This window comes from Fringilla coelebs (genome assembly GCF_963513975.1).
Source record: "Fringilla coelebs genome assembly, chromosome: 13".
Classification (NCBI taxonomy): Eukaryota; Metazoa; Chordata; class Aves; order Passeriformes; family Fringillidae; genus Fringilla; species Fringilla coelebs.
Window position 1 is genome coordinate 893,540 of NC_140039.1, and position 17,017 is coordinate 910,556.

The 17,017-nt window shown below is 43.8% G+C and overlaps 1 protein-coding gene across 4 annotated transcripts; it reads left to right on the forward strand.

Moving 5' to 3' along the window:
* The first annotated feature begins 1,305 nt into the window (after window positions 1-1,305).
* On the forward strand, window positions 1,306-16,237 carry CARD19 (caspase recruitment domain family member 19). 4 transcript variants are annotated; one of them, XM_084214836.1, is made up of 6 exons: window positions 1,306-1,441; window positions 5,941-6,083; window positions 7,924-8,077; window positions 11,311-11,370; window positions 12,935-13,006; window positions 13,705-16,237. In XM_084214836.1, exons 1-6 carry the CDS (start codon window positions 1,426-1,428, stop codon window positions 13,815-13,817), a joined length of 558 nt encoding a protein of 185 aa, XP_084070962.1. In that variant the 5' UTR covers window positions 1,306-1,425; the 3' UTR covers window positions 13,818-16,237. The 4 variants fall into 4 exon arrangements, with proteins under 4 accessions (XP_084070962.1, XP_084070965.1, XP_084070963.1 ...); XM_084214837.1 differs by lacking the exon at window positions 1,306-1,441 and adding an exon at window positions 3,101-3,219; XM_084214838.1 differs by lacking the exon at window positions 1,306-1,441 and adding an exon at window positions 3,249-3,660.
* The last annotated feature ends 780 nt before the right edge of the window (window positions 16,238-17,017 follow it).

Below are 17,017 nucleotides of genomic sequence, written 5' to 3' on the forward strand. Positions count from 1 at the left end.
GCTGTCACACCCCAGCAACTCTCCATCGAGGTGACCCAAGATCTCTAAGGGACCTACAGTAACCCATGACCGGGGCTTTACTACACAGACTGCACACCATCCTCTCATTCATTCCTGGCTCTGGGGGTCAGATGAGGCCCAGAACTGGCACAGGGATGACTTCCGTGTGAGGACATGTACCTGAAGTGGCTTTGTTCCCTTCCCATAACTTTTCAGAATGTCAGTTTGCCAAATCTGTTAAATGTTTATTTACACACCTGTTTTAAGGGTAGGATGCTCTAACAGCTTTATTTGCTTCCTATCTTCAAAGAATTCAATTGTTTGGTTTTTAAAAAAATAATTAGCTGAGTATTCTTTTCAGGGGTACAATTTGATTTGTACTTTAGATAAAGAGCCAAGTGCAGTATTGAACATGTTTGTGAAGCTGGTTGTTCATTCTCCAGAATCTGTGCAATATTTACCAGGACTGTTTGTGATCAGTATACTTGGACTTATTCTATATGCCCATTATTCCCTTGTGCCAGGAATAAGAGATACACAATTTTTTCATTATCTGCATCATCTTCTTGTTTTACTAATGCTGTTAAAATTTCCAGTGATAGGGTATCATAGAGCAGAACCAGGGGTGTGTAATTCACCTGGTACAAGGTGAATATACAGGAAGTTAAAACTGACCAGGGGTTTCCAGACCTGTGGATGCTCCAGGCTATCATAGAATATCCTGAGCTGAAATGGACCCTGAGGGATCATGGAGTCCAACCCCTGGTCCTGCACAGACACCCCAACAATTCCACCCTGGGCATCCCTGGCAGAGCTGTCCAAACACTCCTGGAGCTCTAGCAGCCTCTGGCATTCCCTGGGGAGCCTGGGCAGTGCCAGCACCCACCTCTGGGAGAGGTTTAATCTAAGTCAGTTCTGTTCCCTTTAACGGTTTGGCTTAATTGGTTAGGAATAAAGAGCTAGGAATTTGCAGCACAGCTTCTGCGTTTGGATTTGGAGAACTTTTTTCTTCATCTCCTTCTAGCCAACAAAGTAATCATACCAATAATCATACTCTGACTATATAAATAATATTGAAAAATAACCCATTTTATATGCAAAGCAACTCTAGAAATTATTAGCATACGCACAAAAAGCCTTCATAACTCTGAGCAAACAAACATCTCGGTTTTCAGAGCTAATTACACGTCCCCTGAAATCACCAGCAAATTGCTGCTGACTCCCAGGCGCAGAGGAGCAGCCGCGCATCGCTCCCGGCGGAGCTCTGCCGGCTGTCACAGCTAGGCTCGCTCCCTCCCTGTTTACTTTCGCTTCTCCAAGTTGCCCGTGACCTCCGCTTATCCCGTCAAGGAGAATTGCACGGCGGCCGCCCCGCGCGGGACGTGTGCCGGGCACGGCACACACCCACCCTGAAACCCATGGACGATGCTCTACAGAAGCTGTAAGTGCACATTTGTGACGATGAATTTGGGCAAAACAAGGGTCTGAAAGGTGCAAATCTGTGGGAACAGGAGTTCAGAGACAGAGGGGCAGTGGCTCTGACGGGAGTGGCCAGCCCGCAACTGCCGTGCGGAAGGTTTTCCCCCTTCTTAGAGCTTGTTTTTGTAAATTATTGACTGAAACTTATTGAAGGGCGCCTAGTGCGCTGTCTGACCTTTTAAGAAATACTTGTATTTTCTTAAGCACAAAGAAATACTGTTAGAGGAACTGCTTGCGCTGTCTAGATTTAATTTGTTGCTAAAGAGATTCAGTCCTCTGGCGGTGGGAAAACAAGAAAGCGTATTGTGATCCAACAGTTAACAGATAAAACAAAACACTACATGATAATGTTGCCAGGACAAGGGTGTTATTTAGTAAGTCAAATAATTCACTCAAATAAACAAATCGGTTTAGTGGTTTAGATTCGAGTAGTTTAAAAAGTCCTAAAAGCTTTTAAATTTAAAATTTCTAAAAGTTTCCAGGGAAACTTTTTAGCAGAGCACAAAATGCAATGAATTCATAGAGGTATAAAGGGGTCATAAAAACAAATCCTCAGCATGGCATTCTCCCACTGCTTCTTAGTATTAGGCAAGCCCTCTTGCTGTAATGTTTTATCATACATATAGAAGGGAATCATAGAATACAAGAATGGTTTGGATTGGAAGGGACTTTAAAGATAATTTTGCTCCAAACCCCTCCTATGGGTAGGGGCGCTGTCCACTCTGCCAGGTAGCCCAGCCTCATGCAAAAATAGCCTTGAAAATATATCACAAAAGGAATTACAAAATTCCAAGTTACTTTTCACAAGGTTTCTATTTCTTTACTGAAGTACATTGCCAAAATCACACCAATGCAGACCTGATCAAGGTTTCCATGTGCAATAATAATAATAATAATTTTACAATGTATTTTCATGCTATTAGGAAGATCTGGATTCTGGAGGGTAAATAGGATAAACTCAGGATGTATATACTCCACTAATCTTCTCAAGGATACGCCCCACGAATGTCACAGCAATTGACAATGCTTCAATCCTCTGAAGCATTTATCCCTAGCAAGGCATATTCTCTTCTATTCCTTGCTAGGTAATTACTTGTTGATGAAATTTGGGGCAAATAGCAGGTTTTACAGTCACAGATTTGCTTGTACTTTTTCACTCACAAAGTTAACTATCCCAATTAATTACATGCTTCACTGAAACTTTTTCTATGAGAGAAATTGTCCCTGCTCCTTGGGCTTCAGTCACTACCTGTCCAGCTGCACTGAGACGCGTGTTGTGCCACAGAACAAGGAAAATATAAATTCTACATGGATGTTGTGAAGATGTAGACATGGTATTTTGGACAGGGTAATTTCTTCTGGAAAAGGAAATCGCGGCTTTACCAATCATGCATTAATTGTATAAAAACTTGTGACTGCGCAAGTATAAACTCATGCTTCTTCACGGGACGGGCTGGTGAGCACAGACATTTGAAGAAGTGTTTTACCTCGAAGGTCAAGGCGGTAGGAACGCCGCTGTGGGCTACGGGGGCTCAGGGCCCGCCCTGGCAGCGGCCGCGGCCGCCCCGGCCCCGCGCTCCGCTGCCGGCTCCGCGCTTCCCCCGCCGCCTCCGGGCCCGGGAGGCGGTGCCCGGCGCCGGCCGCCCCGCCCCGCCCCGTCCCGGCCTGGCAGGAAGGCCGAAGGCCGCCGTCCGAAGGCTGCAGCCCGCGGGCCGGGCGGGGCCGGGGCTGCCATGGCCGGTGAGTGCGGGACAGGCAGGGTGCAGGGGCCCTCGGCGGCTTGGTGAGGGCCGCCGCGCTCCCAGGCCCGGCCGGAGCCTCCGCGGCCGCAGCGCCGGTGTCCCCGCGCCCCGCAGTGGCCCCGGCAGCACCGTGGCCCCGGCGGTTCGGGCGCGGCCGCGGCCTGGCCGCGGGTCGGGGTGACCGCCCCGGTGCACGGTCCGGCCCGGCGGCGCTGCTGGGCCTCGCACGGGCGGGCCGTGGGACGGCGGGCGGGGCTGGGCCGGGCGCGGGGCTCGGGCGGCCGGGGCGTGCGGAACCCCGGCCTGGTGTAGCCGGGCAGTGCCACGTTTCACACCCTGGCACACTGGCTGCGTGTTGTGTGGCAGCGAATTCTGCTGTTTACTCCCAGCCTCCGTCCAGCTCGCTGGGACTGTGCCTCTACACCTGGGGAGCACACAGGTTAGTTATCCTGGTGACTCGGGGGTCCGGTTGTTTCAGCCATCATATGGAGCTTGGAGGACTGGGACTGTGTGTAACCTAATGTCACACTCTAGTACCAAGTGCTTTTTAATATTTTGCTCACTGCAGTTGTTGAAGTCTACAATTCCCTGACTGGTGGTTTTAGCCAGGTGGGTGTAGCCAGGTTGGGTGTCGGTCTCCTCCCAAGCACCAAGTGACAAGATGAGAGGTTACAGCCTCAGGTTGCACCAGGGGAGGTTTAGGTTGGATATTAAGGAAAATTTGTTCATTGAAAGGGTTGCCCACACCAGGTACAGGCTGCCCAGGGCAGTGGTGGAGTTACCATCCCTGGAAATGTTCAAAAAACATATGGATGTGGCACTCCATGACATGGTTTAGTGCTAAACATGGTGATGATACTGGATTGATGGTTGGACTCAATAGTCTTAAGGTTCTTTTCCAACCTAAATGATTCTGTGATTCTCCTGACTTGCTGTTAGAGTCCCTTGACTGCTGGTAACTTGCCACCAGCACATGGCAGTGGGTGAGAGTAGCAGAGGAGGGTAGCATCTTGTTTTTCACCTCTGCCATCCTTTCAGCCCAGAGGAGCAGACCAGTTGCTCTTCGTGGGTGCATTTGGTAACCAGTGCCATCTGATCATCTCAGGACCATTTCTCTGCAGCCAGTCTTCTTGTTAAATCCTTGGCATCCCTTTCTTGGGGTCTTGAAAAGGAAAAGGCAAAACTAAATTAGTGTTAAGCTAACATTTTGTTGAGAGAGACTTCTTCCTCTTCCCTGAAATGCTTCTGAAAGGAGTTGTCATGGACATGTACAAATGGTTTGATCATCAGATCCAAACCTTCCAGGTTTTGGTTGTCAGCTTTCCTGTATAATGTTTATGAAAAACACCCAGGAGTTTTACAGGAAGTAGCAGCTCATGTTTGCACTGCACAGCAGACACCACTGAGGTTTCTGGCATGGACGTTTGCAAGTTCTGTGTTTTCCAGAGAACACCACAGAGCTGCACTGGGTTTCGTGTCTGTTGTGTTTAAGTTTATCTCCTTAATGATCCTGTTTGTTTGCTTGATAAACTTAAGAAGGCTTTTAAGGGGAAAACAAACCAAAGATGAAACCATAATAAAGATACAATGGTGTCAGAGACAGTGTCCAGAGTCCTTATGTAAATATTGGTGGAGTTATTAATTGGGAGTGTCTACCTGCCTGACTAAAGGTGGTTGGCAGCTCCCAGGGCCTGGGTATGGATGAGGGTGCTTGCATGTTGCAGTGCGGCAAGGAAGGGCTGATCTCAGCCTACAAATTTGAAATGCAGCTGTACTTATTAATTTACTGTGATAAATATGAAATGGCAATGCAATTCCTTAGGGTCCTGTGGCTTTATCCAGAAAGGCAGTGAAAGTAGATTATGAAGAAATGCATTCAGGGGATTGTGACAAACAAAATCCTGTTTGATGTTTCTCATACAGAAAGCAACATGAGGGTTTTTATGCTAAAAAGAGCAGAAACAAAATTACAAAGGGGTTTTTTAGCAACCAGTGTAACTTGAAAATTCTAGTTTGTGCTGTGCCAGTGGCTAGTGACAGCTTTCAGAGGGCACACACCTCAGCACAGGCATATAAAGCAGGAGTGCTTTATATGGGTTTGTCCAACATTCTGGCTGCTGCCAGGATCTGTCAGGTCCCTTCCTCTGCTGGGAATTGTGTCTTACAAACTCCCTGTTTGAAGAACTTAAGAAAGGGTGTCCCTGATGTTTTTTCTGCAGGTGCTCTAGCAGACAGTCTGGCACCTTATGGGCATGTATGATAAGTTTTTTTATGAGCCTTGTTATTTCCAAGAGCAGAAATGAGAACATCCCATTGGATGGGAGAAGCATCTTGCAGGTGCCTTAAATGTCATAATCTGATTTCATAAGTGATAGAGTATTTATCTTCAGTGATTTATTAACTTTAAGGCTGTATTTGATTAAATAATCCATCAGAGCTTGACTTCTAAATGATTTATAGCCTTCTCCCTTTGGAAGGAGAGAGGCAGTAGGAGTGACCAGCCAGAAGTTCTGATTTGTGCAATTTCAAGTGGATGAGTCTTTGAAAGCACATGGCAGTGTTATGTTTCCCTAACAGATAGTTCAGCCTGCTAATATTAGGTGCTGGTGATAATTTTATTTTAGCTATTTAATCAGTGGTAGGAAAATGAAATGTATGGAATTTAAAAATGTCTTATTAATTAACTGCTTTGGTTTCTTCTGTGATATTTTATCTCTAGATCAGTCGTATTGTCATCGGCTGCAGCATGACATGTATTTCCTTACAAGCACTAGCCGACTGAATGAGCAAGTGGTTGATAAAATTGTTCTTCAGCTCAACAGAGTCTATCCCCAAATTCTTACCAATGAAGAAGCAGAAAAGGTAATTTGAGGAGTTTTGCTGTGTCTCTGACTGTTGTGTTGCTTCTGCGGGTCACTACCGCAGCTGCCCTCTTCCTGACACAACTCTTGGTGCCACATGCAGCCAGCCTGCCTCACCTCCTGCTTGCTGAGCGGTTGTGTCTGGCATCTCATGTAGGAGGAGCAGTCACAGGGCTGGCACGTCCCCTGTGCCAAGTGGTCATGGGAGAGAATGCTCTCTTCAGCAGCAGTTTAATGCCACGGTCCAGCCAGTCCATGGGCAGGAGGGCGCCCATCCTGTGACCACATGCCTGGCGTGCCTGTCTCCTCCCATGACCTGGTGTGGAGTGGCACACCCGATGATCTGTGCTGCATCCATCTCTGCCCACAAAATCATCTGTATTAGCTCAATCAGTTTTGTTAACCAATTAATAATTTTAAGTATTGGTAGAGATGTGGGGGGGTGTTAGTCCCACTAGTGAGTATAGAGCTGTGGGAAGTGGGTGGACTTAATAACTTGCAGTGGTGCCACCATGTGTGGAGGAAGGCCACCCTCCCTGATGTGAAGCTTTCAAAAATGGGTAGCTCTTTTTAGGGAGAAAAAGCTTCTAATCTTGTGTGGAGACAAAATTAAAGTCAGCTAAGAGCTTCCACAATCCTACTTAAAATAGTTTGTATTTAACTCTGCTGGCTTCGTGTCTGCAAAGAGTTTTGGCGTATCAGTATTTTAACATCAGGAAAAATAGGTCCAATTCTACCAGAATCAAACTTCATGGGGACAATTAGTGTTTTGTGGTGTAGAGCAGAGCTAGATCGTTTACTGAGCCAGTCTTGCCACTTCCCTCAAGAGCTTCAAAATAAGCTCATAAAGAATCTGAAACATGATTTGTGACTTCTGCACTTAGGCAGAAATGAACTGCTTTTTAATAGATTCAGGCAAGTTTGTGTCAACTCTATTGAATGTTTAGGAAGCTTATAATCTCAGCTGTATCTGGTACAGGGTACTGTGGGAATTTTGTCAGAATAAGGAGTATTTTGTAAAATCTGTGGCATTCTTGTCCCCCTCAAGCAGCAATTGTTCCTAACTCAGTATGCTACAAAGGTTTTCCACTGTGCTGCTATGAAATATGGTGTTTTGCTGAAAATGGCTTCGAGATTTTTTTTGAAATAAACTGAAAACTGTTTGATGTGTAAAGCTGGGGATGCATTTTCCTTCTCTTTGTAAGGTCTCCTAATACTCATCACATTTAGCACTATAGAAAAAATGTATTTCCCACGGCAACTGTTTGCCAACCTGAGTAATGGGAATTTGTGCCTGTTGAAGTGGGTGTACAGCAGTTAATTGGCTGGAAACAATAAGAAACCATGAAATACGAAATCTTGGGATGATGAACACTCCAGTACTGGGACTAGGATAAGCAGTATAAAGTGCCTTTTCAGGGATCCTTACTAGGCAGCTAAGGGTGAACTTGAAAGCATCAAACTTTATTTCAAATTATAAGATTTGCTGAAATAGTCTATCTACAGCTGCCAGAATGAAACTGTAGAATAGCAAGTACCATGTCAGCTTGGATGCAGTGAAGACATCAAATGCAGAGTGTCTTTCACTTGATTGGGACAGAAGAAAGCAGAAGGAGAGGCAGACACAATATGCTCTCCATCAGACCCTGCTGACCACATGGAGCTCAGGGCTGTGCACTGTATGTTTGTCCTTTTTAGGTTTCCCTTTTTGGCCCATTCTTTTGGTAAATATCAAAGAAGCTCCATAAAGAAGCTACATAACTAGCACAGTGGTGTAAAATTGATCTTTTAATCTCTCTTCTGTTTTAATCTCTTTTCTGATGAGCACTTTTCTCTTGCAGTTCAGGAACCCAAAGGCATCACTCCATACCAGGCTCTCAGATCTGCTAAAACACCTCCAAAAGAAAGGAGACAGACACTGTCAGGAGTTTTACAGGGCTCTGCAGATCAATGCTGAACAGCTGTTTAATGACCTGCCAAGCAGGAAAATCTTGAGTAAGTTGACTTGTAAGTTGATTGAGTTGTGGATTTCCTCACCAGTGTATTACAAAACATAATTTCAGATGTAGTGTAGGTCATTTAAACTACCTAAACAGATTATAAATAATAAAAATAAACAAGCTATGTAAATACCTTAATTTCTTCTGACTTGAGTTTTCCAAAAGCTGTAAGGGGATTTTGTAATGTAAAATTGTAATTTCCTTCATTTTGTCTTTCGTTTTGAAAGAAGTAATTTGTATCTACCCAGCACAAACTGGTGGAGGACCATTTTCTTGCCTGCATGGGGGGGCTGCAGAGTTACCCCACATCCATACCTGAACCCTTTTGAACCGAGGAAGTCTGGGCCCATCCTGCCTCAGAATTTCAGATGAACCCCAATCCCAACTGACTGAGCCTTGCAGCAGCTTGAAGGCAATGCTTTGATCTGATGTTCACCTTGCAGAAGTTGTGCACTTTGGAGAAGAGGCTCTTCAATCAAATTGTCTTGGATCTATAATTTTTACTTTGGTAGAGGTCAAGAAACAAGTTTTTCTGCCAGGCTGACTAGCAGTTAGCAGACAGCCTTTATGAATTAAGAGCGGTTTGAGAAGTCTTGATGTAGTTACTAAGAAGAAAAATTTCAAGACTATTTTCATATTTAAGAGTTGAAGCTTTTTTAATGTTCAATAGCACATTCTACAAGCCATTTTTGAAAATGTATCTTTACAAGGAGACCTGGATAGGGTCTGTAGGATATTTTCACTTTTAGCTAGAGCAGAAACCTGCTCATCCTTGCACATGATTTATGTGGTGACTCCGAGCTCTCCTCAGGTAGCCATGAGTAGGCAGGGTGAGGGTTTCTGAAGTTCAGACTCTGCATAGCAAATACCTGTGCTGGAAGTGCTTCACATTAAACATACAGCTCCTTGTGGCACCCAAAAAGAGTTTTGCTGCTGCTGCAAACTGCTGACTTCAGTAACCACGAAAAGTCATTAAATTCTCTGTTATCTTGGTACACTCTTTTATATTACCATCCTCAGAAGGATAAGGATAATTTAAAGAACGGAGTTAAAACATTACTGTGTGCTGAGGTTTGGTAGTTTCTTTCTGTTGACCTAAGAAAGAAATATTGAGATGATTGTGTTAATATGCTTGCTGTTTCTTAGAGTTCTGTAATTAAAACAAATGTCTGCATTCTGGATTGAATGGTCAAGAAACATCTGTGCAGCTTTTTAAGCTAAAACTGCAAACACCTTTATGCTTCAGGAAAAGCTCCTTTTGTCAATATGAGGAGTAACTTTTCATTTAAGTGAACTTGGACATTTTCAATATTAAAGGCATTATCCTTCAGGCCTCCAACATGGACAATTTGTTACTCAGATGTTACTTCTTGGAAGTGCTCAAGGGGTGCTCAAGAACAAAATGTCTTGTAAAACTGCCACTAGAATTTGTAAAGATGAAGAACAAGGAGAATCACTAACATGGGGCTTTTCTTCTAAATGCAGGCTGAGCTGAAACAAGCAGCCTTACAAACAGCTAGAGAAATTATCAGTGAGGGCATGGGTGAGCCATGGATGGTTCATGGATGAACTCCGTAGTTCTGTAATAGATTACATGCAGCTATACATATGACAGGTTTTTTTCAGCAGAGGAAATACTTTCAAATATTTCATTTTCATTTTTAAGACAGCTTTAAAATTCATGCTAAAACAAAATTTCTTTGCCTGAAGCATAAATTGCCAGTGAAGTGTCTGGTAATGTCTGAACATTCCCACTAGAGGGGAGGTAAGGCACACAGTATGGGCAGCCTCAGAGCTATTGACGCAAATGGGAGTTTCCAAGGGACTCAGAAAATGTTATTTCTCTCCATGCTGACATAGACTTAAAGGATAAAGGCTCAGATCAGCCCCACACAGCGATAGAAGTGGGGCAGAGAGTTGTCTGTGCTCTCCTGTGCAATGTGAGGATTTCCTAGCTGGAATTTCTAGGAAGGACATCAGCTCCTCAAAGGGGCAGGCTGGGTGAGGCTGCTAGGGGCACACCGAGCTCATGGAGGCTTTGCAGCATTCCTTGCTGCTCTGGTGACTCTCAGGCTTCACAGCAAAGGGCACCAGATGCTTCTGTCCTGCTCCAGGACCATTCCCTGTGCCCCCACAGAGAGGGATATCCTTAGCAGGGAAGATGCATGTTCCCCTGTTGCTGCCTGGGTGGACTGGGCAGTTTTCAAGGCACCTCTCCTACATCCTGGTGTCATGTGAAAGAAGGAGAGCAGTTGAAACTATCAGCCTTAAATTCTTCCCTATTGATTGCCAGATTCAGAAGTCTTACTTTTTTTCCTTTTCTTTTTTAACCCTCCTAGCCATTTGACAGTTGGACTTGGTGATCACAGAGGTCTTTTCCAACCTTTATGATTCTGTGATTGCATGACTACCGAAAGGTTTGGCTAAAACAGTGTTGCAGATCAGTGATGTGTTATGGAAAGTCAAGTCACTCCTTCACTCCTCTGCCATGTCTGGTGACAGCTGTGCATCCCACTTCTGCAGACAGCATGATCTCCACATCTGTGTGGCAAAGGCAGCTCTGAAAGGGTCTTTCTGCCCAGACTGGAAGCTACTGAACACCTTGTCCTATAGCCAGCCTCCTTTTCTACTAGAATTTGCAGAAAGATAGAGGCTGAAATTACTTGTGCCAAATGTTAGTGTGTAGCACCTACAGAGTTTTAAAGAAGCTGGGCATGCCTTCAGCTGAGACCTGCATTTAGTAAATAATCTACACCAAGAAGTTTTTTTCTATGTGCTTTACCTGCTAAATACCTCAATGCCCGGAGATTTGCTCAAGAACAAAGAATGGTGATACATTAAATTATAGAGATGTTTTGAGATTAGTGCATCTGTTAACAAAGAGTTTCTGTGTATTACAATGAAAACTGCTGGTATTGTGAAGGATTATCTCCTGCTTTCCTAACTTAGGAAAAAAGTGTAATGTTATTGATGTGGTCAGTGCTTAAGCTGATCAGAGGTGGGGCTGCAGCTATTTGTAGTTGCATTCAGATGACTCTATGCCTGTGTCTTTTGATCAGTCCAACTTTAACTCTAGGAATGGTTTACCATTGGAGGGGTTAATACTTTATGTCAATATTGGATATTTTTCTGAAATGTGGTGTTTTGCACCATTTTGCATGTGCTGATTATGTTTGTTTGTTTGCTTGAGCTGAGTACTAACTTTTCATGTGTTGCTTTTATTTCTAGAAACCCCAGATCCCACAGAGATAGACACTGACAAGGAGCAATATATGCTAAATGACAGGGGTAAATAAATCATACAGTGTCACCGGATGGAATGGCTTTGCAGATTATGATGCAATTTATTATATCATGTAACTTGCACTGCATAGAGCAACCACTTTGGCTTATGATGTCTTTACTGTCACAAGTTAAGTAGAATTAATGGAGGAAAATGTACTGAGTTACTGTCGAGGAAACTAGTGCCAGGAAATTGAAGAGACTGTAGAGTTTAATCAATATTTACAGTGGTATTACTTAGACTATTGCAGCTAAGCTCTTCATTTCCTGTGATTTCTTCAATGCCTGAACAGTAAGGTCTATTTATTTTCCATAAAGCCATCAATAACTTTTTGATCTGGCTTTCAATTTTTTTTTTATTTTTTTTAAGCTCTCAATTTAACTACAAGTCATTTGAAAGCAATAACAGAAAGGAAGGAAAAGCTTAAATATATTTTCCTTAGGAAATTATACTAATTAGTTTCACCTTCCTCTGTTCAATGCCAGATTACAGGGACAAATATTTTTTTCATGGTAGCATATTTTGAAAAGGAAGATCTCAAATTAAAAAAGAAGAGTTCTCACCATTTATAATGAACTATTGTATCATTGAAGTTCAGTATTTTATTTAGAGATTTATATACAATAATGAGAGAGCCAAAACACCTTCGGTGAATTATGCCTTTTTTGCAGTTTCCTGAGAGGAAACTGAAATAAATAGCAGAAACACTGTTTAACTCAATGTGTATTATTGTCAGTGGTGGTGGTGTTTCTGTGAATATTGAACCAAATTGCTGTTCAGAGTTTACACATTGCTATTGCTGTCTGCTGCATAACAGTACAGGATGAACAGAGAAAGTGCTTGGAAATAAGAAAATGAAGTAGTATTTTTTTTTTCTACTTGCTACTTTTTTTTTTCTGACCTGGCCTCAGATTAGAGATTGTTTGGCCACTAGCCACCCTCCTTGGGAAGTTACAAGCCAAAGAGCAAACAAGTCCTTGCTCCTTTGCTGTTTCTCCAGTGTCCTTGTCCACGCAGTCAGCTCCAAGAATTTGTTGAGGCAGTACACTTGTCATTAAATTGATAGGTGTTGCTTAATTGTATCTACAAGTAGGTGTGTAGTTTCATTGTATCTCTGTTTCTTGTGAGATAGTAACTACAAATAGAGTATTGTGTAATAAAGAAGCAGATATAAATCTTTATGCTGTTCTGTCAGTGGATAAGTATGAATTAGAAAGGTTTTATTGAACATCAGTACTGACCATCACCATTAAACTGTGTGTAATTCCAGGCAGGCAGCGTTCAGGAGATGTGGTTTGGAAACTTTTACTTAAATACCATAGTCTGTAGCTGGTAGATGAGCAGAGGGGAACAGGGAATGGTGGCAAAGCAGCTGTAGTAAAAATTAATTGCACTCTAATAAATGTGCTTCACAGTACATTAGCTACAGAACATACAGAATTGTGAATATGTTAGCTTCATTTGAATATGCTGAATTATGCATATTGATAGCAATTGGTAATTTGTGAGCTGAGCTAAACTTCTGCTGCCCTGCCCTGTCTCAATGTGTTTTCTTGCCATTTTCTGTAGGCCCAGTGTTTTTCCTGGCATGTTTCAGCATGGCTGCAGGACTGGCCCTTTTCTGGTACTGCTGTAACTCAGGTGAGCTTCTCAGGGGCTTCTCCTGGCTGCCTTCCCTCAGCAGGGATGGAACGAGCCGGGCTCCTCCTCTGACAGGGCTCCCTAACAGGGTGGATCAAGGTGTCATCATTCATTAATGAGCTCCGGATACAAATTGCACAGCAGACATGCTGAGGCATAAATAATGGATATTTTGCCTACACAAGATGCCACAAATAGGGGCACTTTTAAAATACACTAGTCATGTGAACTGCTGTTGCTGTAGCAATGGGTCATGATTCCCAGCAGTCATGGGACACACCCAAAGCCTTCTGGCTCCCACACCCCTTGGGAGCTGGTGGAAGCCTGGCCAGGGCTGCGGGATGCTGGCTGCATTTGCTGAGTTCCAGCAGCTACAGCTGTTCCCATGCTGCTGGCTCTGGCTGTTAGCTCTAACTGCCCCCACACTGGCTCCACACCAGCCAGTGCTGTGCTCAGGGGTGAAGCTGCCCCCATCCCTAACTGATCAATCTCCTCTTCCTGTCTCAACTTGCGGCAATGAATCTGAACAGATTCCTTGTTCACCTCTCTTGGCAGTGGATCTCCGCAAATTGAAGGAAATGGGCTTTCCTCTAGAGTTATTTTCAATTGGTTTTTATTTTTTGCAGATGCTGCTTCCTAGCTAAAATGAAATCTAACTGTGTTCACTTTCTCTTTTTCCTCTCGTCATTCTGTTTTAGAAACGCAAGTCATAGGAAGAGCCAGGAGAATCTTGGGTTTTTCTCCCATTATCATAGGAAGACATGTTAGAAATATTTGTATGTTGTATTTGGAAGACGTGTCAAGAAATTAAGGAAAAGCTCTCTCTTTGCCTGTCTGTACAGTACACCAAAGGAAGCCAACAGTGGATAAAAATGTCCTGTACTCATACCAAAGATTTTATTAACTAGCTTAATCAATAATTGCCTTGCCTCCAGATGTATTCGGAAGTTCAGCTACAAATGTCCTTCTTTATGGGAATGGACCGTTTATTTTTGTAAATGCTTGAAGTATTTATTGTTTGTATAAAAAATATTTTTATTACGAGCTTTAAAATGATCTCTTAAGTGAGCATGGGTCTGAAGCCATGTTTGCATATGTGTTTTCTATACTGGAATGAAGGATCACAACTGTTTGAAAAACTCTGGCTTTCCTTTTGTGAGAATTAATTTAAGAAAAAAACACATGCACTCAAAGCCCTTATTAAGAAATGGATCTCCATCTCAGAACTGTTTTGTCTAGACCCTTTGTAGTCACTGCCTGAGCTCAGGTGGGTACTGGCACCTGTGAAAAGTTTATGGGGGCCAGTTCCCTTGATTTGTGCCTTGTATTCATTGTGTCTTCTGATTCCCTGTTGGTGCCTCATCCCAGTCTGCCTTTTTCCCGGTCTGACACAGCTGCTGGCCCTGGTTTGAATGCCCTGGAGCTGTTACAGGCTGCTTCCCAGCCAGTGGGCTGTTCCAGGGAGTGGAATGTCTGACCTGAAGCACTTTGGACTACCAAGAAAGTGTTCCAGATTCATTTAGCTTTCCCTTTTCCAGTGAAGTAAAGGGAGACTGCAGAGAGACCTGGACAAACTGGAGGGCTGGACAATCACCAGTGAAGTTCTATGAGGGAAAGTGCCAGATTGTGCACTTGGGATGGTGCGACCCTGGATGTATGGACAGGCTGGGGAATGAGATGCTAGAGAGCAGCACCATGCAAAGGGACCTGGAAATCCTAGTGGTTGGAAAGTTGGATATGAGTCAGCAGTGCCCGGGCAGCCAGCAGGGACATCCCTGTTCTGGGGGGCACCAGACCCAGCATGGCCAGCTGGGCCAGGGAGGAGATTGTCCTTCTCTGCTCTGCACTGGGGCGGCCTCACCTCAAGTGCTGGGGACAGTTTGGGCATCACAATATAAGATATTAAACTACTAGAGTGCTTCAAAAGGACACTCCAGGGATGGGGCAGCAACAGCTTCTCTGGGCAACCTGTGCCAGGGCTGGGGGAAGAATTCTTTCCCAGTATGGTACAGGAAAATTTACTATGGCTAGGGCTACTTTTTCTTCCCTTCCTGAGGTTGCTTGAGATGAGGATATCTCTCAGGGAAAAAAATGATCCAGAATGAGCTATGCCAAAGGTTAGAGCTGGAAGGAGGAAGAAAAAGTGAGTCTGGGTTCATCCTAGTGTTAAAGGACCTAACAGCAAAGAATAGAAAACAATTTGTTCCTTCATTAGTGCCAATTATGAATATGAACAGTGAATGTCAGGCTGCCTATACAATTGGCATGTGCACAGGCTGGGAGACATTCTTAGAATGCTTTTCTTTCAGGAGCTTGCTTCTCTGCAAGCACATCTATGCAGCACATGTGGACAGTGACAATCCCATTTTCAGCTCCTGAAGGGAGCACATGTGCACCTGCATGGGAGTCAGGTCCTTCTAGGCAAACAGTGTTACAGACTTGGGAATAAGTCAGTCTTGCATGAAGCTGTTTAGCTGCAGAATTCTGGTTTCCCTGGCAAGTCAAGAACAGCTTGGCCTTTGCTGCTGGAACTGTGCTGGTATTAATTTATAAACATGGTTCACACTTTGTGCAGGAAAGTTGTCCTGGCTGGGTTGTAGGTGGTTCCATGCTGGCGGTGGAGGGAGGCCATCCTGGTGAACACTGACTGCCATGCTGTAGGCAGGAATTGTCCAGGAGCTAAGCAGGTACTGGCCTGAGCCATGGAAATGGTTAAGGCCAAGTAAGGGACCATCTATGTGCGGAGAGCTGGGAAGCAAAGTGATAGGTCCTACAAAGAATTTGCACATTTCTGTTTAAAGCCAGACTGCTATTTAAAGGACTTGGTGAAAGATGATGTGCCTGATGAGCTGGAGTGGGAATGAAGTGATGATTCATTCTGGGATACACTGGGCTGCTTTACAGTTGCTGGATGGAGTTTGCAGTTAAAAGTGCCTTTGCCAAGACGAAGTTATTCCTTTTGTTTCTTTCAATTGTTGTTATTTTTTCATATTGTAATAAATTGAAAACATATTTGATTGAAATGTGCCATTGTGGATACTTTTCCCTGCCATTCTGTGTGCACAGATGTTACTCCATGTTATGCCATGCCTTGGCTGTGCTGACAAGAATCAGTTTGCTGCACTTCACAGGGCCTGTATTAATTTCTCTGAATGTACATACTTAAGAAATTAATGTATTTCTTTTTTTAATGGGGTGAAGCTGTCAATTAAATTGAAATAAAATCTGAGAGAAGAATGCTGCTGTTTTTCTTGTAGTTAATGCACTGCTCTTCCTTGCAGAAGCACCCTTGGTTGTTGCCCTCCTGCGGCTGCTGACTGACCCCTCCTGGGCTCTTGGCTCTCGTGGTTAAATTTTTCTGGATATTTGCACCAGGATTTTTAACATTTTCACCTGATTTCAAAATTGCAGTTTTTCTGCTTAGCTTGTTTAGGGATCTGGAGTTAAATAGAGCTCATCAGTTCAAAGACTGGCTGTCTTTGGGTTAATCCTTGATTTTGTGTCATTTTGGGAGTTCCAAGGGTCACTGCCCATGAAGCCTTGGAGGTGCACTGGTGTTTGCTGTAAAGTTCATTTGAAGTGCTACTTGGACTACCCAAAAAGGGTCTTCCTGTAAAGAAAACCCTGTAGACCATTTTGTGCCTGGCCTGTTCCTTTGGGTAAGGGGGAACTGCTGGCCTGGGTGCCTCTATGAGCAGTGTTGAGCCTCCCACCAAAGGAACTTATTGCTGTAGCAGGAGAATCATGGGATCATAGAATTGTTAAGGTTGGAAAAGAGCTCTTAATATAATTGGGCTGATCTGGCACCACCACCATGTTCACCATTAAACCACGTCCTAAAGTGCCATATCCACATTTTTTTTAAACACCTGCAGGAATGGTGACTTCACCACTGCCCTGGGCAGCCTGTGCCAGGGCTGGACAGCCCTTTCCATGAAGAAGTATTTCCTAATATCAAATCTAAATCTCCCCTGACACAACTTGAAACCTTAGGTAGAATCACTAACCCAG

Coding starts and splice junctions, on each gene's coding strand:
- CARD19 (XM_084214836.1), top strand. Junction 6,084..7,923: donor CCAATGAAGAAGCAGAAAAG/GTAATTTGAGGA, acceptor TTTCTCTTGCAG/TTCAGGAACCCAAAGGCATC. Junction 13,007..13,704: donor CTGGTACTGCTGTAACTCAG/GTGAGCTTCTCA, acceptor ATTCTGTTTTAG/AAACGCAAGTCATAGGAAGA.